At 45.3% G+C, this 24,765-nt stretch overlaps 1 protein-coding gene across 3 annotated transcripts; it reads left to right on the plus strand.

Moving 5' to 3' along the window:
• The first annotated feature begins 1,708 nt into the window (after positions 1-1,708).
• On the plus strand, positions 1,709-22,802 carry TMEM231 (transmembrane protein 231). Of its 3 annotated transcripts, XM_082712297.1 has the most exons (7): positions 1,721-2,008; positions 2,111-2,280; positions 14,549-14,677; positions 15,006-15,149; positions 18,248-18,329; positions 20,418-20,534; positions 20,907-22,802. In XM_082712297.1, coding segments are annotated over exons 1-7 (783 nt in total). In that variant the 5' UTR covers positions 1,721-1,869; the 3' UTR covers positions 20,909-22,802. The 3 variants fall into 3 exon arrangements, with proteins under 3 accessions (XP_082568421.1, XP_082568423.1, XP_082568422.1); XM_082712295.1 differs by lacking the exon at positions 20,418-20,534 and having other exon boundaries at positions 1,709-2,008; positions 20,862-22,802; XM_082712296.1 differs by lacking the exon at positions 20,418-20,534 and having other exon boundaries at positions 1,732-2,008; positions 21,511-22,802.
• Positions 22,803-24,765: the final 1,963 nt, after the last annotated feature.

The following is a 24,765-nucleotide window of genomic DNA, read 5'->3' on the forward strand; positions in this document are numbered from 1 at the left end:
TTACTAAATACTCTTGCAAAGCTCGTGACATCTCAGGGAAGGCACTTCACACACCTAAATTCTTAGCAATCACCACCCTGTGTCTCAGCAGTGACTAAGCTGACACTAGCCACAGTATGTGTTTCCTTGTGCTGAAAGAAGGAACTCTGAAGGAAAATACCTCCTTCCTCAGGATAGAGCTACCCTCAGGAGGTGACGCTAGAACCATCTATTCCAGAATCTTATTTTAATGGTTATTTATATATTTTCATTACAGTGTAGTTAACATAGCATTAATTCGTTTCAGATGTACAATAGAGTGATTCAACAATTCCATATATTAGTGCTCATCAAGAAAAGTCCACTCTTAATCCCCTTCACCTATTTCACCCATCCCCCCAACCACCCGCCCTTTGGTAACCATCTGTTTGTTCTATATATGTTCTATATAGTAATATATAGCATTTTTCTGGTTTGTCTCTTTTTTCCCTTTGTTAATTTGTTTCCTTAAGTTCCACATATGAGTGAAATCATATGGTTTTAACAGTTTTTCTTTTCTTTTTTTTTTTTAAAGACTTATTTATTTGACAAACAGATCACAAGTAGTCAGGAGAAAGCAGGCCCCCCACTGAGCAGAGAGCTGGATGCGGGGCTCAATCCCAGGACCCTAGGATCATGACGTGGGCCGAAGGCAGAGGCTTTAACCCACTGAGCCACCCAGGCACCCCTTAACAGTTTTTCAATAAATGAAAGTCATCCACTTAAATCACAGATGCAGTACAATGTCAGAATAATAATACAGATTTAAGCCTAACAATTACTGTTTTTAGGAGCTGTGTTCCCACCCCAGAAAAGCTTTAAAGCAAGAATGAGTAGTACTGGACCCAAAATGACAAAATCTTCTGGCTGATATTATTTGTCATCTTGAACTGTGGTGAGGACCCTGGATATTTTTCCAAATGATCAGGTTTTGACCCCTCAAGCATCTGTGTTGTTAGGCTCTCAGCTGTATTTTTCATCTAAAAGCCATTTCTAGGTTGCCTTCAAAATAGAGGCATCACCTCCTGGACTGCGCTCAGACCACAAACCTCACACTATCGTTTGGCACTGTAATGTGATCCTTCAGGACCTTCTGATAAAGAACTTGGCTGTTGACAATGATAAAGAAAAAAAAAAAATCCTTCTGCCATGTTCAAAATACTGGTTGGAGGTGAAAGTGGAAGCTTTCAATTAGGTGATAAGCCACTGTCATCTTTGAGAGGGGGCCACAGCTTCTAAAACTGGCAGCCAAGTTTGTACCCAGTATAAAGCGATGAAATTCAGCAGAGAGAGCCATGTAGTAATTATCCTCGAAGAGCTGGGGATTTGTGCCCTGTTTCTGTGTCTGTCCTGCTATGGCGGGTAGTGGAAGCGACAGGAAAGTTGGGGGCAAAGGGACCGGGGTTTGGTCTTAGCCCAGGCTAGGTCCAGGAGCACAGCCACCCCTGTTTTGGGTTTTCCTGCAATGGAGAGTGTGCTGTGACGGGTTGGATTTAAGTACGAACCACATTGCGGATTAAAAGATGACACATAAAAAGGTAAGCATTTTAAGTCAATTTTTATGGAAATCTTATTTTACACAAACGTTAACCCAGGAAATGGCCACAATTCTGAGCCCGGACACTCCTTAATCCCATTCAGCCTTCGGAAACTTAACTCCCACCAGCGGAGCGCCGCCCCCGCTTGACCCCACCCCTGCCAAGGCCCCGCGCCCTTCCTATTGGTTCTTTTCCCGGCTCCGTCGGTTGCCGTGGAGACCAAGGCTATGGCAACCAGGAGAAGCCAAACTTGGTCCTTCCTGTGGGACGGCGTAGGGGTCCCAGGCAAGCGGCCGGAATCCGCGCGGCGTTCATGGCGCTCTACGAGCTCTTCTCTCACCCGGTGGAGCGCGGCTACCGCGCGGGGCTCTGCTCCAAGGCCGCTCTGTTCCTGCTGCTGGCCGCCGCGCTCACGTACATCCCGCCACTGCTGGTGGCCTTCCGGAGCCACGGTGAGCCTGCTCGCGGCCGGGGCGCGCTCAGCTAGCTCCCCAGGGCCTGCTGCGCCCGCGGCCGCCTCCATGACCTCCTCCCCACCGCCCTCTCTACCTCAGGGTTTTGGCTGAAGCGGAGCAGTTACGAGGAGCAGCCGACCGTGCGCTTCCAGCACCAGGTGCTGCTCGTGGCCTTACTGGGACCGGAGCGCGGCGGGTTCCTGGCCTGGAGCACGTTCCCCGCCTTCAACCGGCTGCAGGGGGATCACCTGCGCGTCCCGCTGGTTTCGGTGCGTGGTTCCTGTCCGGGCCTGGAGACCCACCGGGGGTGGCGGGGAGAGGATGAACGGCCCCGGCCAAGGGAAGCCCAGGTTGGGTCTTAAGGGTTTGTGAACCCACGGAGGTAGTGTACACAGGCGCGTTGGCCTGAGCACACGTTTAATTTCCCGGGAAGTGACTCTCTCGTTTCATTCGACTTCTCCAAGCAGTCCACAGCGCCAGGAATGTTAGCCACCGCCGTGAGCACGTGTCCTACGGAAGCTGGGGGAGAGCCTGTCTCTGGCCCCCCCGACATTTCCGTGGGCCTGGCCTGATGGGTGGGTGTTCGCGAAGGTTTCTTTGAGTCACGAAGGTCGAGCGCTGTGCTTCGGCATTAACCTAACGTGTGGCTGCAGATGTGCCTCGCAGCGGGGACCCACCGGTAAGGGGATGCATTTTTATGCAGACCTGACACGCGGAAGCCGGGGAGCTGATTGGCTAAGCGACCTACCCAGAATGTGCAGGGGGTCCCTGTTGCGCCTCCCTGGCTTGTAGGACTAGATGCGGGCCCCAGCTTGCAGTTGTCCAGGATGAAAAGGAAGCATTTTCCTGTTTCTTTAATTTAGTATTTGGTTCAGGATGAGTGAGTGCTAACTTTACAGTCATTCCCTTTCTGCTCATTTTCTGAAAACATTTTCCCTTAGAAGTAGGAAAATTCTATTTTTTCTTCTTCCAAAGTTGAATCTCTACACATCTCAGAGATGATTGGCCTACAAGGCAACTTGTGTAGCTGGAAAAAAAAAAAAATCACACTATTTTCCAGCAGCCAAATAAAATGGAAAAAAAAAAACCCCACAAAACTTTTTACATCTGATTGATCATATGAATAACTACAAACAAAATATAATTCATATTTTTTCTGATTATAAAAATGCATTCCCATTGTAAAATATTAAAGAGTTACAGGTATACATCATAATGTAAAATTAAAGGCTGAATTTGGAACATGTACACTTGTTAGCCAAACTTACTCTTTTTAAGATCTGCATAAAATTTTCATGATAGGGAAAACCTACTGGATTTAGCCAGTTCTCCGTTGGTGGATATTTGATGGACTTCTACTTTTTCACTATTTAGGATACTGCAGTGAACAAGATTTTGAATCCATCTTAGACCTTTAAACAGCCAATGGTGAGGAATTGGAATGCAAGCTGTTTTTTTGAAATTGTACCCGTAAATAGGAAACTGAGCAAGCAAATAATTATTAAATTCAGAGAAATAAAAAGTAAGGAAAAGGAAGAAAGGAATAGGATTCACGTAGTCATAAGTACATGAACACTGAATATTGATTGACTAACCAAAATGAGAGTTTAACTCAATGGGGGGCGGTGGAGCGAAGAAAACTAAAACTTCATCTTTTCACATGGGAAGTCAGTAGAGGATGCCTGAAACTGAGAAATCCAGAATTGCCAGTGCACAGGTTATTTTTTTTAAAGATTTTATTTATTTATTTGAGAGAGAGACAGTGAGAGAGAGCATGAGCAAGGAGAAGGTCAGAGGGAGAAGCAGACTCCCCATGGAGCTGGGTGCCCGATGTGGGACTCGATCCTGGGACTCCAGGATCATGTCCTGAGCAGAAAGCAGTTGTCCAACCAACTGAGCCACCCAGGCGCCCCGAGAGAGAAACTCTTAAGCAGGCTCCGTGCTGGAAGAGGCAGTGCTGTTCCCATAACTCTGAGATAATGACCTGAGTGGAAATCAAGAGTCCAACACTCAGCTGACTCCCGGGCCCCCCGGGAACCCCTTGTTAGTCTTACTTTAGGTTAACATTACCTGTTTTTCATAGAAGTTTTTGGTTTTCCTTACATTTGTGTATTCCTCTCTGTCATACTCTCTGGTTACTTAAGTGTAAGAAATAATCGTGAAAAGTTAATCACGAAGCATTAGGTTTCATTCATTTTTTTCTTTTCATGTGTTCATCCAACACAGCAGATTGACTCTCCAGTTGGATGTCTGGTTAGAGAGGCTCTTATCTTGGTGACCTTGAAAGCACCACCCTTGTTCCCCCTTTTTCTCCTGTGTGTGTGTGTGTGTGTGTGTGTGTATTTTTGATCCATGAAAGCAAGACTGCCACTATTCTTATGGTGCCCAGAATTATTAATCCTTTATAATTACTAAGTAATTTTACACTCTAAAATGCAAAACCAAAGCTCCTTTTTCCTCGTCTTGTTCCCCCTCCATTCTAGGGCAGTGTCTATATAAGTTTGTTTGGTTTTTTTTTTTTTAAGATTTTTATTTATTTATTTGACAAACAGATCACAAGCAGGCAGAGAGGCAGGCAGAGAGAGGGGGGGGAAACAGGCTTCCTGTGGAGCAGAGAGCCTGATGTGGGGCTTGATCCCAGGAACCTGAGATCATGACCTGAGCCTAAGGCAGAAGCTTAACCCACTGAGCCACCCAGGTGCCCTACAAGGTTTTTTATTTTAAGATTTTATTTATTATTTGACAGAGAGAGGCACAGCAAGAGAGGGAACACAGCAGGGGGGGTGAGAGAGGGAGACGCAGGCTTCCCTCTGAGCAGGGAGCCTGATGCAGGCCTGGGTCACAGGACCCTGGGATCATGACCTGAGCTGAAGGCAGACACGTAACAACTGAGCCACCCAGGCGCCCTGTCTATAAGTATTTTTTAGTAAATGACTTGCTTTCTTCCTAGCTGAGCTCTTGGGTTTGAGAATAGTTTGAAATCATGAGATACAAATAAATGAACTAGAAGATATAGTAGAAGTACAGATCTCAACAGCAGCCCCAAAATATAAACTCGTTAGGAATAGGCTTAACATGAAATGTATACTTTAAAAAAAAATTTTTTTTTTTTTTTTTTTAAAGTGTGGGTTCCTCGGGGGCTCAGTCAGTTAAGCATCCACCTCTTGATCTCAGCTCAGGTCTTGATCTCAGGGTTGTGAGTTCAAGCCCAGCATTGGGCTCCAGGCTGGTCAAGAAGCCTACTTTAAGTAAGTAAGTAAGTAAATAAATAAATAAATTTTAAATAAATAAAAGAAATGTGCAAGAACTATGTGAGTAAAACTTTAAATAGATTGATAGCTGACACAAAGGAGATTAAAAAATGGTAATATCTGTCATATTTTTAGCCCGGAAAATTCAACATCATAAAGATGCCTCTTCTCCCTTGATCTATAATTGTAATGCATTCTCAGTGAAAACATGACAGTATGCAGGGACAGACAGCCATATGGAAAAAGAAAGAAGTTTCTTATGTATCTCATTATTCTTTTTTTTTTTTTTTTTTTTTTAGAAAGAAAAATTCTAGGAAAAAAGAGAAGGGTAAGAGGAGAATAGCTCTCCAAGATATTAAATTATACCTTAAAGCGGGATGGCCTGGGTGGCTCAGTTGGTTAAGCGGCTGCCTTCGGCTCAGGTCATGATCCCAGCGTCCTGGGATCGAGTCCCACATCGGGCTCCTTGCTCCACAGGGAGCTTGCTTCTCCCTCTGACTCTGCCTTCCACTCTGTCTGCCTGTGCTTGCTCTCGCTCTCTCTCTGACAAATAAATAAATAAAATCTTAAAAAAAAGAATAAATTATACCTTAAAGCCATAATATATAAAGCAGTGTGACTTGGGGAACTTGTGTAAAAAGTATAGAAAAGGACTCAAATATGATGAAGGTGGCATTTTAAATCAGTGGTGAAAGATGACTTATGTAATAAAATGATGTAGGGGAGACTGGGAAGCCATCTGGAAAAACTTAAGATGAAGCCAGTGCTCAGATTGTACACCAGAATTCATGTCCAGATAGGTCAAGATTCAATTTAAAATATGGAATAGGGGCCCTTGGGTGGCTCAGTCAGTTAAGCATCTGATTTTGGCCCAAGTCATGATCTCAGGATGGTGGGATCCAGCCCTGCATCGGGCTCCCTGCTCAGAGGGGAGTCTGCTTCTTGCTCTGTCCCTCCCTCTATCTCTCTCATTCAAATAAATAAATAAGGGGCGCCTGAGTGGCTCAGTGGGTTAAAGCCTCTGCCTTCGGCTCAGGTCATGGTCTCAGGGACCTGGGATCGAGTCCCGCATCAGGCTCTCTGCCCAGCGGAGAGCCTGCTTCCTCCTCTCTCTCTGCTTACCTCTCTGCCTACTTGTGATCTCTGAGTGTCAAATAAATAAAATCTTTTAAAAAAAATTTTTTAAATAAATAAAGTCTTTTAAAAATTATTGGCATGGTAAAACCATAAGCTTAATCAAAGCACAAATAGAACTAGAAAAAAAGGTTTATCATTTGTATCACTTGTAAAAAGCTCATTTTCCTAACATAAAGTGCCTATAGCTTTATAAATAAAAGACTAACCATCTAACAGAAAAACGGGCAAAGAATGTAAACAGTTCAAAGAAAAAGAAGCACATGTGACTCTTAGGAAGTCACAGTTATGATTAGAGAAATGATTTTAATCTATCAAATAGGCAAAAATTGAAGTTTGACCACACTGTGACCAAGATGTCGGGAAACTTGTGAGCATTTGTGTGTATCACTGGTGGGGCTGTATATTGATGCACATCTTTGAAGGAATGTTTGTCCATATATTTTTTTAAGATTTTATGTATTTATTTGAAAGAGAGAGGGAGAGAGACCACAGCAGGGGGAGCGGCAGGCAGAAGGAGAGGCAGACTTCCCACTGAGCAGAGAGCCCAATGAGGGACTCGATCCCAGGACTCCAAGGTCACCCACTGAGCTGAAGGCAGAAGCTTAACTGACTGAGCCCAATATTTGTCCATATTTGTCAGACTTACAGATGCCTGTGCCTGCTTCCACTTCTAGTAAGGTACTTTGGGGTTTGTGCAAATAGGTGAGATGACATACATAAAAAGTCACATCGTGCAGCATTGTAATAAGGTAAATAAACCAATGTAGTAATAGAAGACTCATCATAGGGGTGCCTGGGTGGCTCAGTGGGTTAAAGCCTCTGCCTTCGGTTCGGGTCATGATCCCCCACGATCCCTGGGATTGAGCCCCGCCTCAGGTTCTCTGCACAGCAGGGAGCCTGCTTCCCTTCCTCTCTCTGTGCCTGCCTCTCTGCCTCCTTGTGATCCCTGTCTGTCAAATAAATAAATAAAACCTTTAAAAAAAAAAAAAAAGAAGACTCATCAGAGAAATTGTGGTACATTTACGCAGTGGAATGTTGCATAGCTCTTTTTTTTAAATGAAGCAGATCTCTATATATTGATGTGGAATCACCTCCAAAATAAATTGAAAAGTAGAAAAAACAAAAATCGTATATAATACGCTTCCATTCACATAAAAATAATAGAAAACATAACAAAGGATATGTGTATGGGTGTGTATGCATATACATACATACATGAATGCTCTTACTCTCTCTGGAAGGATTCAAAAGACAGCACTGATTTCTCTGGGCAAAGAACTAAGTGGCTGAGGTTAGGATGGGAGAGAAGCTTTTTGTTTTTTTACTATATATCCTTCTGTACCTTTTAAATTTTGTATCATGAAAATGTGATACACATTCAACATTTTTACATTATAATGACAATTTTTAAAGATTTATTTATTTTAGAGAGAGAAAGCAGGTGAGCAGGGGGAAGGGCAGAGGGAGAGGGAGAATCTCAAGCAGAGCCCCATGCAGGGCTTGATCTTGAGACCTTGAGATCATGACCTGACCCGAAACCAAGAGTGGAACGCTCAACCTACTGTGCCATCCAGATGCCCCATAATGACAATAATTTTTCAAAGGAAATTGAGAAAGGGCACAAGTAAGGTAAAAACAAAGCAAAAAAAAAAAAAAATCCCCAAATTCAAAAGCAGGTAAATATATAAAATGACATGGCAACTTTGGAAAATAGTTTGCAGTTCCTCAAAAAGTAAAACATAGAATTACTAGGTATATGCGTACCCAAGAGAACTGAAGAGTTATGTCTGCACAAAAACTCAGGCACAAATGTTCACAGAAGCTTTATTCCTAATAGCAAAAAAGTAGGAACAATCCAAATATTCGTCAACAAATGAATGCATAAACGAAATGGGTTCTAGCCGTATAATGGAATGTTTGTTACTTAGCCACCAAAAGGAATGGAGTCGTGAAACATTCTACAGCCTGGATGAGCCTTCAGAACAGGCTAAGAGAGGATCCAGCCATGAAATAGGACAGCATCTGATGGATTTTATATGGAATGTTCAGAAGAGTCAAATCTGGGGCACCTGGGTGGCTCAGTGGGTTAAAGCCTCTGCCTTTCGCACAGGTCCTGATCCCAGGGTCCTGGGATTGAGCCCCACATCGGGCTCTCTGCTGGGCAGGGAGCCTGCCTCCCTTCCTTTCTGCTTGCCCCTCTGCCTACTTGTGATCTCTGTGTGTCAAATAAATAAAATCTTTAAAAAAAATAAAAGTCAAATCTGCAGAGACAGAAACTAGGGGTTCCACGGGCTTGGGGAATTGACGGTCAGGAGAGACAGGTAATGACTACTGATAGGAAGAGGGTTTCTTTCTTGGATGATGAAGACATTTTGAAATTGCAATTAGGTAGGGGTGATAGTTTCACAACTTCATGAATATCCTAAAATCTACCAAACTCTGTATTTTAGGTAATTTTATGGTACATGAATTATGTCTCAGTTTTGTTTTAAAGCTGGTGGGCAATCCCCTGGTGATATACTTATGAGCCATAGTAATAAAAATTACTGTTGATTTACTATGTTTCAGGCATACACTTAGCATTTCATCATTAGATAATATGTTTAAAGTCCTTTACATAGTACTTGGCCCGTGAAAATCACTAAGTGTTAACTCTTAATTTTTTTTTACATACATTACCTCTTTTTTTTTTTTTTTAAGATTTTATTTATTTGACAGACAGAAACCACAAGCAGGCAGAGAGAAGGGAAGCAAGCCCCCCGCTGAGCAGAGAGCCCGATGTGGGTCTCCATCCCAGGACCCTGGGACCATGATCTGAATGAAAGGCAGTTGATTAACCAGCTGAGCCACCCAGGCATCTCTACCTCTTTAATCCTCATAGTAACCATGTGATACAGAGGCTATATCCTTGTTTTACAGGTAAAGAAACCAAGACTCCGAGAAGTGACCTCTTTTGCTTAGTTCTTAATCAAACAGTCAAGACTGCAACACAAGGGTTTGTCATTCTATATCATGTATTCTTTTATTTTAAGATTTTATTTATTCATTTATTTGAGAGAGAGAGAGAGAGAGCATGAGAGGGGAGAAGGTCAGAGCGAGAAGCAGACTCCTGGTCGAGCTGGGAGCCCGATGCTGTGCTCAATCCCGGAATTCCGGGATCACAGCCCTAGCTGAAGGCAGTCGCTTAACCTATTGAGCCACCCTTGTGCCCATCTATAGCATATATTCTTAGCCCTTATTGCAACAAAGTACTTCTTTTTCCCCTCCAACTCCCAAGGTAAAGCTAGCCTAACCACAGCCTGTCTGAGAAACTGTGCAGAAGATCAGAGAAGCAGTGGTTTTAGGTCAAGATTTGACCAAATGCTGGGGGATGGTTCTGTGGTTACTAAGTTGGGAAAATGCCTCAGAAGCCAGAAATGGCCTTGCTTCTGCTTCGGTCAGCTCACCTTGGACAGCATCTCTAAAGTCCCTGTGCTTTGAACACTTTGTAAATCCAAGTTTCTTGTTGTTGCTATTGTGGTTAAGGACAGAAGGAAAAACCACAGGGTGACAGCTCCTTTCAAGCCTGACTGAGCTCCTTTAAGCCCGACTCAGATGGTTAAGCATCTGCCTTGGGCTCACGTCATGATCTCAGGACCCTGGGATCGAGTCCCACATTGGGGTTCCCTGCTCAGCAGCGAATCTGCTTCTCCCTCTCCCTTTGCCTCTCCCCCAAACCCTGCTCATGCGCTCGTGCTCCCTCTCTCTCACTCAAGTAAATAGAATCTTAAAAAATATTGCTGCTGCCAGTAGACAGGCTTGGTTTAATCCTTATTGCCTACACATGTGCAAACATCAGATGTGTCAGCATCAAAACTTGGAGAACTGACATCAACATCTTGAAAGAAAACATTAGAAACAATAATAAAACAATATTTTAACACTGAGAACCAAATGTTGAGCAGGTCAGGGAAGGTTTAAGAGGCACTTAAATATAGGCCAGATCTACATACCTTTTTAAAAGACTGATTGATTGATTTATAGAGTGGGAGCGAGACGAGGGGCAGAAGGGGAGAGAAAATCTCAAGCAGACTCCATACAGAGCATGGAGCCCAGTGTGGGGCTCGATCTCACAACCCTGAGATCATGACCTGAGCCAAAATCAAGAGTTGGATGCTTAACTGACGGAGCCACCCAGGTGCCCCTAAAGCCTGCTTAAGAGCCCAGACCAATGGATTTAGTTCCATTTATGGATTTTTTTTTTTAATGTTGTATCTCCAATATGCTTGATGGCACAAAGGACAAAATTACATAGAAAAGGATGGTTATCATTGAGTCACAAAATGATGCGAAAGAATCAGAATGTAAAGAAGTTTTAGGAGTCCCTAGGGCCATTTATTTTCCTTATATTTTTATGTGCATAAATATGATATCTGATATAAGTATGCCTAGAGTCTAAAAGCTTTTAATAAGTGTAAAAGAAATGTTCTCAGTAATTAGAAAGCATTGTGTCATAGTTTAACTAGAAGTAGTTTTGCTTTTTTGCTGGTATCTAAAGTAATGGTGCATTTTATAATTGATGGTATCTTAGATTCATTGAAACACAGGCAGCAAGGATTTGATGAGTCTAGGAGCCCTGAAGTGTTGGTCCCTACTTTGTTGGAGATCCAAAGACTGGTGCCAAAGAGTATTTTCAACATTAAAAGGAAAAAAATGAAACAACCATTGATGACAAGTATATGGTAAAACAGACACTGGTATAAACTAAGACGTTAACCTTGGGGACACCTGGCTGGCTCAGTATAGCATGGAACTCTTTTTCTTTTTTTTTTTTTTTAAGTACTGATTTTTATTATTTTGAGATAGAGAAAGTGAGAGCTAGAGCAGGAGCCAGGAGCCAGAGGGCAAGGGAGAAGCAGACTCTCTGCTGAGCAGAGAGCCCGGTGTGGGGCTCGATCCCAGACCCTGGAATCAGGACCTTACCTGAAGGCAGACACTAACCAGGTGAGCCACCCAGGCACCCCAGATTTACAGTAACTGTTAAGTTGGTGTTAGGGTTAGTGAGTCTTATGCCTGCCCCAAGCCACCCTCCTGGGTGCCGCTTTGTGATGGTCATGCTGTTGCTGAAAACCACATTCTCCTTTGCTCACTGGCTCTCTGTGAGGTTCTTCCTGTAGGAGGCATGATGAGCCTTCTGGCAGTGGGAGAAAGACTCTAACCAGAGTGAAGAACCATGGGGGAGGGGTGCAAACAGGAAGGAGCAACCTTACTGTTCCCTCTAGTGGGTTCTTTGTCCAGGCTTCTGAGGTCTGGCCCAGCTCCTTGAGATAACACCAGCCTCTTCCCTTTCTTCTCCAGCTTTAGGCACAGAGCTCCCATGGCACAAATGCCTTATAAAAATTAGGTGCTGATATAATTGATGAATTCTCTTCGCCAAACATACCCACTGGGTTTTAGATACTAAACTTGAAGTTGTGTTAAAGAAGTATTAGCTCTCGGAGTGCCTCCCTTTGTAACTTGCACACGCGTTAAGCCTGATTTGAACTAAATGGAATCAAAAGGTGGATTTCATCCTTGGTCCGAGCACTGGCATAGGAATGTGGCCCACCTCGCCAGCCCTGTGGGGATGAGAGCGGGACCTTGTAATGGGCATTTGTGGGGATGCAGCATTAGCATCGTCCCTCCCCCCAGGACTACCTGGGCCCTGGCTTCCACCTCCCTCCTCCTAGCTGCCTGCACTGCTCCGGTAAGCGCTGACCCACTTCGCAGAGCAGGTGGACGTTGTCAGCGGGGATCACCCTGCCTCTAGATGTTTCTGTTCCTCTTCACCTCACTTCTTTCCGGCTATCCACAGTCAGATCTTCCTGAGTATTTCCTGAAAAAAATGGCTGTGAGATCCTCCCTTTCCTTTAATTGAAGCCTGCCTCGTTTCCCTTTGTGGCATTTATTACATTTATTTGTTTATGGATTTATTTTCTGCCTCCCTGGCTGGGAATGTAAACCCCATTAGGGTACGGAGTTTATGTACTTCGTTTGCCACTGTATTTCGAGCCTTTGACAGTGCCTGGCACATAGTAGGCCCCTAAAAAATACTTGACAGACTAATAAGTGAACTTAACAAGCAGACACTAATTATGGTGCTGTGGTAGATCCCTGTCCCGTGTGAATGTGGAGTGAATATGTTGCATAAACACCACCCTGACTTGCTTTCAAACTTTGATGCTGGCTTTTTGCAAAAAGATTTATCTTACCCACAATTTTCTCCTTGAGCGTTTTTTAAGTCTGGACATTTTAGTTCTGGAAAGAGGACCCAATTTGGAGTCACAGACATGGTTTCAAATCTTTACCATTACTAGCCACACCCAAAAAAATCCCTCAATCTCCCTGAACCTCGATTTTCTCATCTGTACAGTGAGTATAATCTTTGCTTTGCTTACGTCAGGATTTATTGTAAAGATCAAATGAACAAATGTATTTCTCTCCCTCCCACACTGTGTTGAGGTCTGATTCTTCTGTCGACCCCCCCCCCCCGGCCCCGCACCCTCTATGCTGTCTTGCAAGTTGAGACATTTGATCTTTGTCTTCCTGTCCAGCCCTAAAGATCCAGAAGGTATGGGTCCACTACAGAGAGTGAATCTGACTTTGTCTTGCAAGTGTTTCCAACTGAAGAAAATTCACAGGAAGACAAGGCAGCCTCTTTTCTGTCCTGCTCATAATTGCTAATACATAATTGCCTCAGTAACTTGACCGTCAACCCTGGTAACAATATCCCTCCCCTACACCTGTGAAGCTGATGGAACAGGACAGAGAAAACAGAATCCAACAGAAGAAAAAGGGTACATTTCTCTAGAACAAGGCCTAGGATAAGGACATTATTGTCTGAAGGAAGGACATGATTGAAAGGTCCTGAAAACTGAGCTCCATCTTAATCAACCACCCTTAGGAGCCTGAAAAAGAACAAAGAATCTCTTCCTTGCATCATAATAACAGTGGAAAGCAAAACGAATCTGTTCCTGGAGCATGCCCTTGGGAATGTTGATCTGCCAGAGCAGAATCCTTCTGGGAACCTACAGCGGGAAAGGATCAGTTGTAGCAACAAGATCCAGGGCTGTCCCAAAGAATCATGTCCCCAGTGATCATATTTCAGTGCCATCTTCCTGATGGTCAGACTATGGGTGGTGAGACTGGATTCTGGTGTTTTCTATGGGCTGTCCTTTGTCTCTTTCCCTCCTTAGATCTCAGTTTTCCTTCCTTTTGTATCCATAATTTATAAACTGTCTGTAGTTTTAATGACTTGCTGATTTGATTTAGCTTCCTTTTTCACTGTATCGATTGGTACTAAAAGTTGCTTGAGGCTTTCAAGCCCCGACATCAGTGATGAGGAGTTCCACTATCGATAGTCTGAAGCAAAGACACTTGTGGCCGAAGAAAGTATAGATAGAGTTTGGTGTTTTTCTCCTGAGTCTGTTTGGGGAATGAATGCATGATGATTAAAATCTGTTTCTTTTCTATTTAAAAAAAAAAAAAAAAATGGACTCCTGGAGAAGTAGAAGTCAGTACTAATGTGCTATTTAAATATTCCGTACAAACTCAGATGTTTCTTTTTCTTTTTTTTTTTTTTTAAGATTTTATTTATTTATTTGACAGAGAGAAATCACAAGTAGTCGGAGAGGCAGGCAGAGAGAGAGAGGAGGAAGCAGGCTCCCCGCTGAGCAGAGAGCCCGATGCGGGACTCGATCCCAGGACCCTGAGATCATGACCCCAGCCAGCTTAACCCACTGAGCCACCCAGGTGCCCCTCAGATGTGTTTCTAAAGAAGAAAATAAAACACCAGCAACAAAACAAAAAAGATTCAAGGAAAAAACTAAAAAAAAAAAAAAAAAAAAAATGCCATCCAGACATCCAGATGTTGTTCTTGCCACTTCAAGTTCCTGTTCAGTGTGGCGCTTAAACATTTGAGAAGCAGGAGTGTGAAGCCCGGGGCCAGCACCTCGGGTCTCCTTCCCTGCTCTTGATCTCCTTATACCTATTTATTCTTCCTGTTTACTTCCGGTGAGGGAGCTAACTCCCGTGTGTAGCAGAACAGTGGGTCCCTCTGTTACGGCAGGCATCCGGATTCTTCCCGGACTTATTCAGGACCAGGGCCACTGGCTGTCTTTGGGTTTCCTAGACTCGAGAAGAAGACAGGAACCAGGATGGGAAAATGGACATGTTACATTTTAAGCTGGAGCTTCCCCTGCAGTCCACGGAGCAGGTTCTCGGTGTGCAGCTCATCCTGACTTTCTCCTACCAGTTGCACGTGAGTCCATTCCTCGGGGAGGCCCATCCCCGCCCTTTTGTGCCTTCATAGAACTGAGCCCTCTGTCTGATTTCTAGGCCTCTGTCTGCTGCCGAAGGCTCTCTTCCAAAGTGTTGTGCGGGATTTAATTGAGGCAAATCGCACGTTTCTCATGGGGGCCGTGCTGGTGTGTGGGGGCTATCCACAGCTCGCAGGGTTCCGGGCGGATAGCTTCCCGCATGGCCAAGCAGGTGGTGGAGGGGCTGGGACGCTGCCACCCCAGACTGGGATGCCCAGGGCCCAGAGCCTTCCAATCCCCCAAAACTGTCTCTCCCTCTGATGATTTCAGAGGATGTCCACGTTCGTGATGCAGAGCATGGCGTTTCTGCAGTCCTCCTTCGCGGTGCCAGGCTCGCAGCTGTATGTGCACGGGGACCTGAGGCTGCAGCAGAAGCAGCCCCTAAGCTGCGGCGGCCTGGACGTGAGATACAACGTAAGGAGGCTCCGCGCTGTGGTCGCTTTGGTTTCTCTGTGTTACTGCTTATCAGGTTCTTTAACGAGGGAGGCGTGAAAGTGGGAAATAGCACTTCTCTGGGGGTGACCCAGAAGAGGATTTCTGCGGAGTTCTCTCCTTGAGTTCTTTCAAAATACAAGGCCAGATACACCGGTATTTGCATCTAAAAAGAGACCAGAAACATGCCTTTAAGAACTGAAGTATTTTTTTTTTTTAAGATTTTATTTATTTATTTGTCAGGGATAGAGGGAGAGAGAGCAAGCGAGCACAGGCAGACAGAGAGGCAGGCAGAGGCAGAGAGAGAAGCAGGCTCCCTGCCGAGCAAGGAGCCCGATGTGGGACTCGATCCCAGGACGCTGGGATCATGACCTGAGCCGAAGGCAGCCGCTCAACCACCTGAGCCACCCAGGCGTCCCTAAGAACTGAAGTATTTTTGCTTTGCAGGTGCGCATGCGCGCACACACGTGGCTTATGCCAAGTGGCCTTTCCCAGTTCATGTAAAACACTGGGGAAGTCACAACTAACCGCTGTTTGCTAAGCGGCAGCCGCCTCCGGGGATCCTGCTTCTGTCCTTTCCCAGCTGTCCAGCCGCTTGTCCTGTCATGGTCCCCCGGGGCTCTTTTCCAGCCAAACCGGCCCTTTCACTGTTCCTCAGTCCCACGGAGCAGCTCCTGTCCCCCAGTTTTTCCTCCTGCCACATATCCACGTAGCTTGCTCTCCCACTCCATTCGGGTCCCTGTCCAAATGTGCCCGAGCTCAGTCCTTCTCGGACTTCTCTTTCTAAAGACCTTTCTCCTCCCTGCCCGTCACCCCTCACCTTGACTGATTTTCCTTAGTTCCACCAGAAATAGTAAAGATCGGGTTTTGGTGTGTTCGCCTCCTGTCTCCCCAGCGCTAAAAGCACAGACATCTTCTCCACTGTCACCCCGGAGCCTAAAACAGGGCCTGGCACATTGGAAGCACTCAGATTTGTTCAAAGAATGAACTCTCGTTTTTACACATCAGGAAACTGAGGCAGACAGCGCTTAATTAATTTTCCCAAAGTCCTGCCACTTGAAAGTAACAGAGCCATAAATTGTCCAGGACTGGATCTTACACATACGGTCACTCATTACTGATCTTTCTTTTATCACAAGGGAGCCTGTGCAAGTTGGGCCAGGCTACTTTTGAAAATGAAAGAGTGATCTTATGAGTTACTACAGGCATGAACCAGGACTGCTCCAGATAAACGGATTTATGGTCTGTCCACCTATAGTCAATGTAAAGGTTTTTTTTTTTTTTTAAGATTCTATTTATTTGAGAGTGAGTGAGTAAGAGCACAAGCAGGGGGAGTGGCAGGCAGAGGGAGAAGCAAACTTCCCGATAAGCAAGGAGCTTGACCTTGATCCTAGGACATCCAGATCAACACCTGAGCCAAAGGCAGATGCTTAACTGGCTGAGCCACCCAGGCTCCCCTCAATATAGGTTTACATAAAAAGGAGGGGGACTATAAGATAAAAACTTTTTTTTTTTAAGATTTTATTTATTTATTTGACAGAGAAACAGAGATAGTGCGTGTGCGCGCGCGCAAGAGAGAGAGAGCGCGAGAGAGCGCGAGCACAAGCGGGGAGTGGCAGGCAGAGGGAGAGGGCTCTGCTGAACAAGGAGCCCCATGTGGGGCCCGATCCCAGTACCCGGGGATCATGACCTGAGCTGAAGATAGACACTCAACCAACCGAGCCACCCAGGTGCCCCAGATAAAAACTTTTTATTTGAAGATTTAGATATTGATTATATCAACATGAATGTAATATTACAAGGCAGGAGATAGTTTACTTCTTCAAAGGATTATATGCTTATTATTTGCCCTTTATCCTATTTTCATCTCTATATTTAAAAAAGAGAAATTACAGGGGTGCCTGTGTGGCTCAGCCAGTTAAGCATCTGCCTTCGGCTCAGGTCATAATCCCAGAGTCCTGGGATCAAGCCCTAAATCAGGGTCCCTGCTCACTGGGGAGTCTTCTTCTCCCAAAATCTTTTTATTTTTTTTTTTAAGATTTTATTTATTTACTTGACAGACAGAGATCACAAGTAGGCAGAGAGGCAGGCAGAGAGAGAGAGGAGGAAGCAGGCTCCCCGCAGAGCAGAGAGCCCGATGTGGGGTTTGATCCCAGGACCCTGGGATCATGACATGAGCTGAAGACAAAGGCTTTAACCCACTGAGCCACCCAGGCGCCCCTTCTCTCAAAATCTTTAAAAAAGAGAGAGAGAGATAAATTACGGAGTGTCCAAGGAAGAGCAAGAAAGACAACAGAGATGAAAATACGGACTCCTTAAAAAATTAAAAGAATTATTGCTCCCCTTGGAATGGGGCGGCGGGGTGTTTTATAAGTAACTAAAGCCTGTTAAAGGTGGATATTGACCCCTTTTCCATCCCTGTAAAACGGAAGACTTGGGGGCACCTTGGTGGCATAGTTGATCAAACATCCAACTCTTGATTTTGGCTCAGGTCATGAGATTGAGTCCTTTGGTGGACTCTGCACTCAGCTAATCGTCCACTTCACTTTCTATCTTCCTCTCCCTCTGCCCCTCCCACTCATGCTGCCTCTTTCTCTCTCGCTCTCTATTGCTGGAAAGTAAATAATCTTTTTTTTTTTTTTAAAGATTTTATTTTATTTATTTGACAGACAGAGATCACAGTAGACAGAGAGGCAGGCAGAGAGAGAGAGAGAGAGGGAAGCAGGCTCCCTGCCGAGCAGAGAGCCCGATGCGGGACTCGATCCAGGACCCTGAGATCATGACCTGAGCCGAAGGCAGCGGCTTAACCCACTGAGCCACCCAGGCGCCCCGTAAATAATCTTTTTAAAAGGGTCGGGGAGACTGAATGTAGATGACTTAAATTGTTGCAAGGCGGGCTGGGGGAGGGGGGTCAGGGGTGATCACCTGTTATCCATCCTTGAATAAAGGACTCCTGATGCTAGAGTAGGTCACCAAACACAAGAGGGTGGTCTGTGAGATGAGCCTGGGGGGGAGGGAGGGTAGAAAGACAGTGGAGAAGTGGCTGGAGGCTTACCCCATATCCTCCTGCCATTTCCCAGGTGTCCGTAATCAATGGGACCAGCCCTTTTGCCTATGACTACGATCTCACCCACATTGTTGCTGCTTACCAGGAAAGGAATGGTGAGTCATAAGTACAGTTTGTTCAGCCGCTTCTCAAGGACCTTTCAGGTTAGGGGGAACATCGGACAAAAACAGAATTGGAGCCCTTGGGACACCTTAGGTGGCTCAGTTGGTTAAGCATCTGCCTTGGGCTCATGTCATGATCCCAGGCTCCTGGGATCAAGTCCCATATGGGGCTCCCTACTCAATGGGGAGCCTGCCTCTCCCCTTGCTTGTGCTCTCTCTCTGACAAAAAAATAAAATCTTAAAAAAGAAAAATAGAGTTGGAGCCCTTCTCATGATGAAAATGTCAGTACCAGTGAACACTCAGTGACGGGAGGGAACAGGCTGCCCCTACTTGTCTTTTTCCTTCTGGTCTGAAGACCCATATCATACCCCCGCACCTTACCACTAGTCTCATGGTCCAGCAGGTGACTGCTGATTTATGCCTCGTATTTATTTATTAAGTGCCACATTTATCCCACCACTGGCTTGATAGATTTCCTTTTTAATGTAAACGCCTAATTGAGTCGGCCCCACTACCACACACAAAGACAAATTGCTATCCTTGGTTTTCAGATAGAACTAAAGAAAGTGACTTACCTGACATGACAGTGGAGGTAGAACAGAGGGCCCAAGGTTCTAGCTGGAAGGCAGAGCGTGTCCATTCCTTACAGAGAAAAGACTGTCAGGCCAGCCGAGTGTACTTGACTCAGCACATTTGGCGGGTTGGTGGTCTGAGGTTTTCTCTAAAGGCATCTGAAGGGTTCCTTGGCAGCCAGACATCAGGGATGCTATACACACATCCTTAGCAAATAGGGGGACTGCAGTTCTAGTAGTCCTGATTTTTGAGTAACGCATGGTGGCATTATTCCAAGGCTAAAGTTATTTTAAGACAAAAACACTCATCTACAACTTTGCTTTCTGTAGTCCTTTCAGTCCTTGTCCACAGCAGATTTTTCTATATTCAGCTCTTATCATAGTTTAGAAATATTTTAGAATCCAATTTTTTTGTCCTTTTTTATTTTATTTATTTATTTATTTATTTGAGAGAGAGGGAAAGTGATCACAAGCATGGGGAGCAGCAGACAGAGAGAAGCAGGCCTCCTAGCGAGCAGAGAGCCCAACAGGACATGGGACTCAATCCCAGGACCTGAGATCATGACCTGAGCTGAAGGCAGATACTTAACTGACTGAGCCACCCAGGCACCCCTGTACTCTGAAATATAAATATTTCCCACCCTGCTACAAAGTTTTAATTGGTTATTTTTAGTGGTAGCATAGTATTCCTTTACTTCGTCATTCAACAACTATAGAACCTGTAGACCATTCCAATTTTTTTTTTTTAAGATTTGTCTATTTATCAGAGAGAGAGAGGGAGAGAGAGCATGTGAGTGGAGAGGCAGAGGAATAGAATCCTGAAGCAGACTCCCTGCTGAACGCAGTCTACACTTGGCTCAGTCCCGTGACCCTGAGATCATGATCCAAGCCGATACTAAGGGTCAGTGCTTAATACGTAACCAACTGAGCCACCCAGGCACCCTGACAGTTCCAAGTTTTTAATATAATTTTTCGTTTTTTTAAATAGGCTCTATGCCCAGAGTAGAGCCCAATACGCAGGGCCTGAACTTAACAACCCCGAGATCAAGACCTGAGCTGAGATCAAGAGTCAGACACAACCGACTGAGCCATTCAGGCACCCCTTTAACATAAATATTTTGACGATTATTTTATTTTTTTAAGATTGTATTTATTTATTTAACAGACAGAGATCACAAGTAGGCAGAGAGGCAGGCAGAGAGAGGGGGAAGCAGGTTCCCCACTGAGCAGAGAGCCCAACTCGGGGCTCGATCCCAGGACCCTGGGATCACGACCTGAGCTGAAGGCAGAGGCTTTAACCCACTGATCCACCCAGGCACCCCAAGCGTAAATATTTTGACGAGTATTTTAATGAATAATTTGTGAACAACTTTGCACATTCAGTTCTCTTTTCTTTGGGGTCATTCCTTTGGAACAAGTTCTGGTGTGCAGAATTTGCCTGAGAGGTTAAAGAATACTTTTCTAGCCCTCATTACTTTATTCATGGATTAACTCTGGGTTGCATTACAGTAACCACCGTCCTCACGGGCCCCCACCCCATCTGGCTGGTGGGAAGGGCTGCCGAAGCTCCGTTCGTGATTAACGCTGTCATCCAATACCCGGTGGAAGTCATTTCATATCCTTTCTGTTATAGAGCCACAGTAGCTCAGTTTCAAAAAAAGGAGGGTTCCTCCGTCATCCCAAGAAGGAACAGATGCAGGAGGCCTTCGACTGGGAATGGCTACAGTTTGTGGCCCCGCTCAAATGACTCTGTCTGCTATTCATACAGGGGAAAACAAAACAAAACAAAACTCATTTCCTCTTGTATTTCTTTCTGGGGAAGTCTTCCAAGTCAAAACCATCCATATTTATGCCTTAATAATCTTTAATCATATTCCCTTTTATCTTAAGAGTATTTGAAACATTTTTGCCATTTCCCGTCTAAACTAAACCTTTGGTTTAACTTCCATTTAGAAAACACCATCTGTGACTCCTTAACTGCCTATACATATCTACCAGGATTCTGGGAAATAATCAAGTTTGCCTGGGTCCAGTATGTCAGTATCCTGCTTATCTTCCTCTGGGTGTTTGAAAGAATCAAAAGATTTGTGTTTCAAAATCAAGTGGTGACCACAATCCCTGTCGCAGGGATGCCCCAGGGAGAAATATATAAGGAGCACTTGTCATAGGAAGACCATTTCTGAGAACTCAGCAGGATCCTGGCTACCTCATTGTGGTCTTCTGAGAACTGCCATCTTAAGAAGCTTTTGCAAAGAGCCTGTGGACACGTGCGGTGTGTGTGCTTTTCCTGTCAAAGACAAAGGACAGTCCTTTCTCATTTCTCTCTACACAAATACATATCTTCTAAGCACCTGGCACGTAGGCACCCCTCATCAGGGACTAGTTTGTGGAACCATCCAAGGGTTCCCAAAGGCTATAATTTGCTTGCTTTTTTTTTTTTTTTTTTTGCCTTAGGCTTGAATTTCAGGAGAAAACTACAATCAGTTCAGAGCTCTTGGAAAGAGTCCCATCTCTGGTCAAGCAAAGACTTTTCCTCTTTTGAACCGAGAAGCGTGCTATACATTTCTTCCCACTATTGTAAACCACTTCTTACTCTTTTCAGGGCTCTCTTGTGAGAGAGATGCAAATCGGCCGCACTTTCCACTCGAGCCTCTAAGTTTCCCTTCAGAACTTCGGGTTCCAGCGCTGAGAGACCGTCAAGGGGAGACCCGGAGCGAGAAGGGAGGGCTCGGGAGCACGTGCGCGCACACGTGCGCGGGTGGGCGACCCCAGAACACGAGGACCGTCCACCTGCCCTCGGCCTAACACACAGTCGTCTGTCATCGGCTCAGCTGCGGGGCCCTTTATCCCTGCCCTGCCGGGGCTGGCTTGTTGCCCTGCCTTTCGCCCTGTCTGTGCCCCCTGGAACAGCAGGCTTCAGCCAGAGCGCTGTTTAGTCCACAATCCCCGCAGCAACAGCGGGGGAAGTAAGGATGAGAACCACAGTCGCCTTCTCTCTGGCCCTCCTCCAACAGCCTGGACACTTGCCACTCTTCGTCCTGGACAGCCCTCCCCCTTCTTGAAGAGGACGTGGGTGACAGAGGAGCTGTTGTTGGTATTGGCTCCCACTGCCAACGGCCACAGAGCTCCTTTGGACGGCCAGCGGGAAGCCCGGCTACTCGAATTTCCCTTGATGAAGGAACCTGGTGCCGATGCGGGTGAGCGGCTTTGCGGGGGACACACGAGGTGCGATGAGGGGATGAAGGGAGTGTTCGCCCAGGCAGCCCACTCTGGCCTGGCCAGTTGCTGAGTGTCAGGCAGGCCAGCAGGCTCATCCTCTTGCTCTGGTGGGTGTCTGCAGGCTGAGACCACTGAAATGGGCCCCTGTTGCCCGAGGAAGACTGCTTCTCCGTTCTTGGCCTGCAGAGACAAGCTGCCCGCAAAGCACAAATGGATCTGCTTTATGATCCCAAGATATTGGCACTGGAGACATGCCCGTTCTGACCATTGCATTATGCCGACGCACGAACACTCTCCTCACCGTATGCCTCAGTTTACCTTGGAGGTTCAGTTCTCATTTCCAAAGCACCTTGTCTTTCAGGCTGACCAAAATAAGAAATATTTTGAAGAATTCAAGCACAAAAATAGCTTACCACTGGTCCCTCTGCCTTTTCTTTTAACATCTAGGGCTGTTGATAATACCTAAAGATTTTCTCTTGAGATATAATGGGGAAAAAAAAAAAAAAAAAAAAGCCAAAACCGGTTTTTGGTTTGAATCACAAGAAGGTAATGAGATGTGGAAAGACAGCTAAAGATGTAAATAAACACTGCGTTTTGTTAAATTATTTTAATGCAGAATTTGTATAAAGAACCATGATGTTTTGTACCTTTCTAATTAAAATATTCAAAACTGAAGGCTGCGTGTGTCTTTTTCAAGGAGAAGAGTTTAGAAAGGGGGTGGGGAGGGGAGAGGTTGTGCACACTTCTCCAAGTTACTCACCGGCTGCCTTGCTTTGCCAGGGCTCTGCCCAAAGACCTTGGAGCTTTTGTTGGCTCTTTGGCAGAGTCTCCTGGTCCAGTCCCAAGTACATGTGAGTTTTCGGTGGAATCCACATGGCATGTGGAAACCACAGGCTGGAAAATTACAACTGTGTCTGGTGAATATCAAATTATTTACAGATCAGATGTTGGTAGCTTCAAAACCTGAATGATACAGTGTAGTGGCAAGAGAGAAGAAAGTGAGAAATACACAGGATTTTATCAACTGAGCTGTAACTCATAGCTAAGTCAGGGTTTGAGACAATTATGCAATATTTGAGATGGGGAAGATCTCTAATCTTGCAAAATGATTATCCAGTTTCTGTGTGAATCACGTAGGGCCCCTAAGACCCTGCTTAGGTCCCATCAGCTAAAAAGCAATTCTTGGTCTTACTCCTTTCTCCTCATATTCATGTTTTTAAAAAAATTTTAAGGATTTTTTATTTATTCATTGAGAGAGAGCACAGGGGCAGGAGAGGTTCAGAGGAAGAGGGAGAAGTAGACTCCCCACTGAGCAGGGACTCCCCCCCCCACTCCCCAAAGGCTCTACCCCAGGACCCCAGGATCATGACCTGAGCCTAAAGCAGATGCTCAATTGACTGAGCTACCCAGGTACCCCATCATGTTCATGCTCTTTAAGATGTTTTGTTTCTGGGGTGCCAGGGTAGCTCAGTAGTTAAGCATCTGCCTTCTGCTCAAGTCACAATCTCAGGGTCCTGGGATCAAGACCTGCATGGGGCTCCCTGCTCAGCAGGAAGCCTGCTTCTCCCTCTCCCACTCCCCTTGCTTGTGTTTCCTCTTCTGCAGTTTCTCTCTGTCAAATAAAATCTTAAAAAAAAAAAAAAAAGATGTCTTATTTCTTTCTGACCAGATTCTAAATGCCAATTAGACCAATTCTAAATCCCTGTTGGGGAAAATATATAATTATAGTAACCTAAAGATGTCCTTAGATGTCCTATTGGCATTCTGGTACATGTCTTTTCAATCTTTGGTACTGTTTCTAATTTTTCTCTATCATAAACAACACTTACATGAACTCTGAGTATAAATCCTTATTACCAGTTATTTCCTTAAGATGGATCCTAGGGGGCACCTGGGTCGCTCAGTCAGTTAAGCATCTGATTCTTGATCTCAGCTCAGGTCTTGATCTCAGGGTGCTAAGTTCAAGACCCCTGTTGGGCCCCATGCTGGGCGTGGAGCCTACTTAAAAGAGAGAGAGAGAGAGAGAAATCCTAGAAAGGAATTGCTAATTCAAAAAGCTTATGGCTGTTCTTAAGGATTTAAATTCATCTTGCCAAACCACATCCTGGAAAGAATGCACTGATTTATACTCCCAGCAGCAGGGACTTCTCTTAGATCTCACCACAGATTACAAGAGGTCAGAATTCTCTTTTTCAGATTCCTGCACTCTGTTGTTATCTGGGCGGGGAAGGGAGGGGGTGGACTGCTGTACTTATGGAAACATGTCCTGTATTTATCCGGACCTGCTATCAATCCTGGGCCTCTGGATTGAGACTAGAACAGGGAGGGGGACAGCCAGCTCTGGGCCCAGCCCCTCAGTGTTTCTCGGCTCCTGGCGCCTGGGCTCCTCTCCCTCGGCTACTGCTTGGGGAGGCCACGCGTGTGTCCGCTGAGCATTGAGATGCATTTGACTTAGGTCTGAGGCTGGGGGCTTGGGAAGCGGCTCGGATTCTAAGTCACCTCCCTGCGAGGATGCCACTGAGCGCGAGGAGGGGCAAGATTAAGTAAGATTCAATTTCCCTTGGGGCGCCTGGGTGGCTCAGTGGGTTAAACCTCTGCTCAGGTCATGATCTCAGGGTCTTGGAATCGAGCCCCCGCA

Source organism: Mustela nivalis, assembly GCF_964662115.1.
Source record: "Mustela nivalis genome assembly, chromosome: 18".
Classification (NCBI taxonomy): domain Eukaryota; kingdom Metazoa; phylum Chordata; class Mammalia; order Carnivora; family Mustelidae; genus Mustela; species Mustela nivalis.

Excerpts from the sequence above, each read along its gene's own strand:
- TMEM231 (XM_082712295.1), top strand. The coding sequence starts at position 1,870 with ATGGCGCTCTACGAGCTCTTCTCTCACCCGGTGGAGCGCGGCTACCGC. Across the intron at positions 2,281-14,548 it reads TGCGCGTCCCGCTGGTTTCG|ACTCGAGAAGAAGACAGGAA; the intron begins GTGCGTGGTTCC and ends TGGGTTTCCTAG. Across the intron at positions 18,330-20,861 it reads TGCTTACCAGGAAAGGAATG|AAAACACCATCTGTGACTCC; the intron begins GTGAGTCATAAG and ends ACTTCCATTTAG.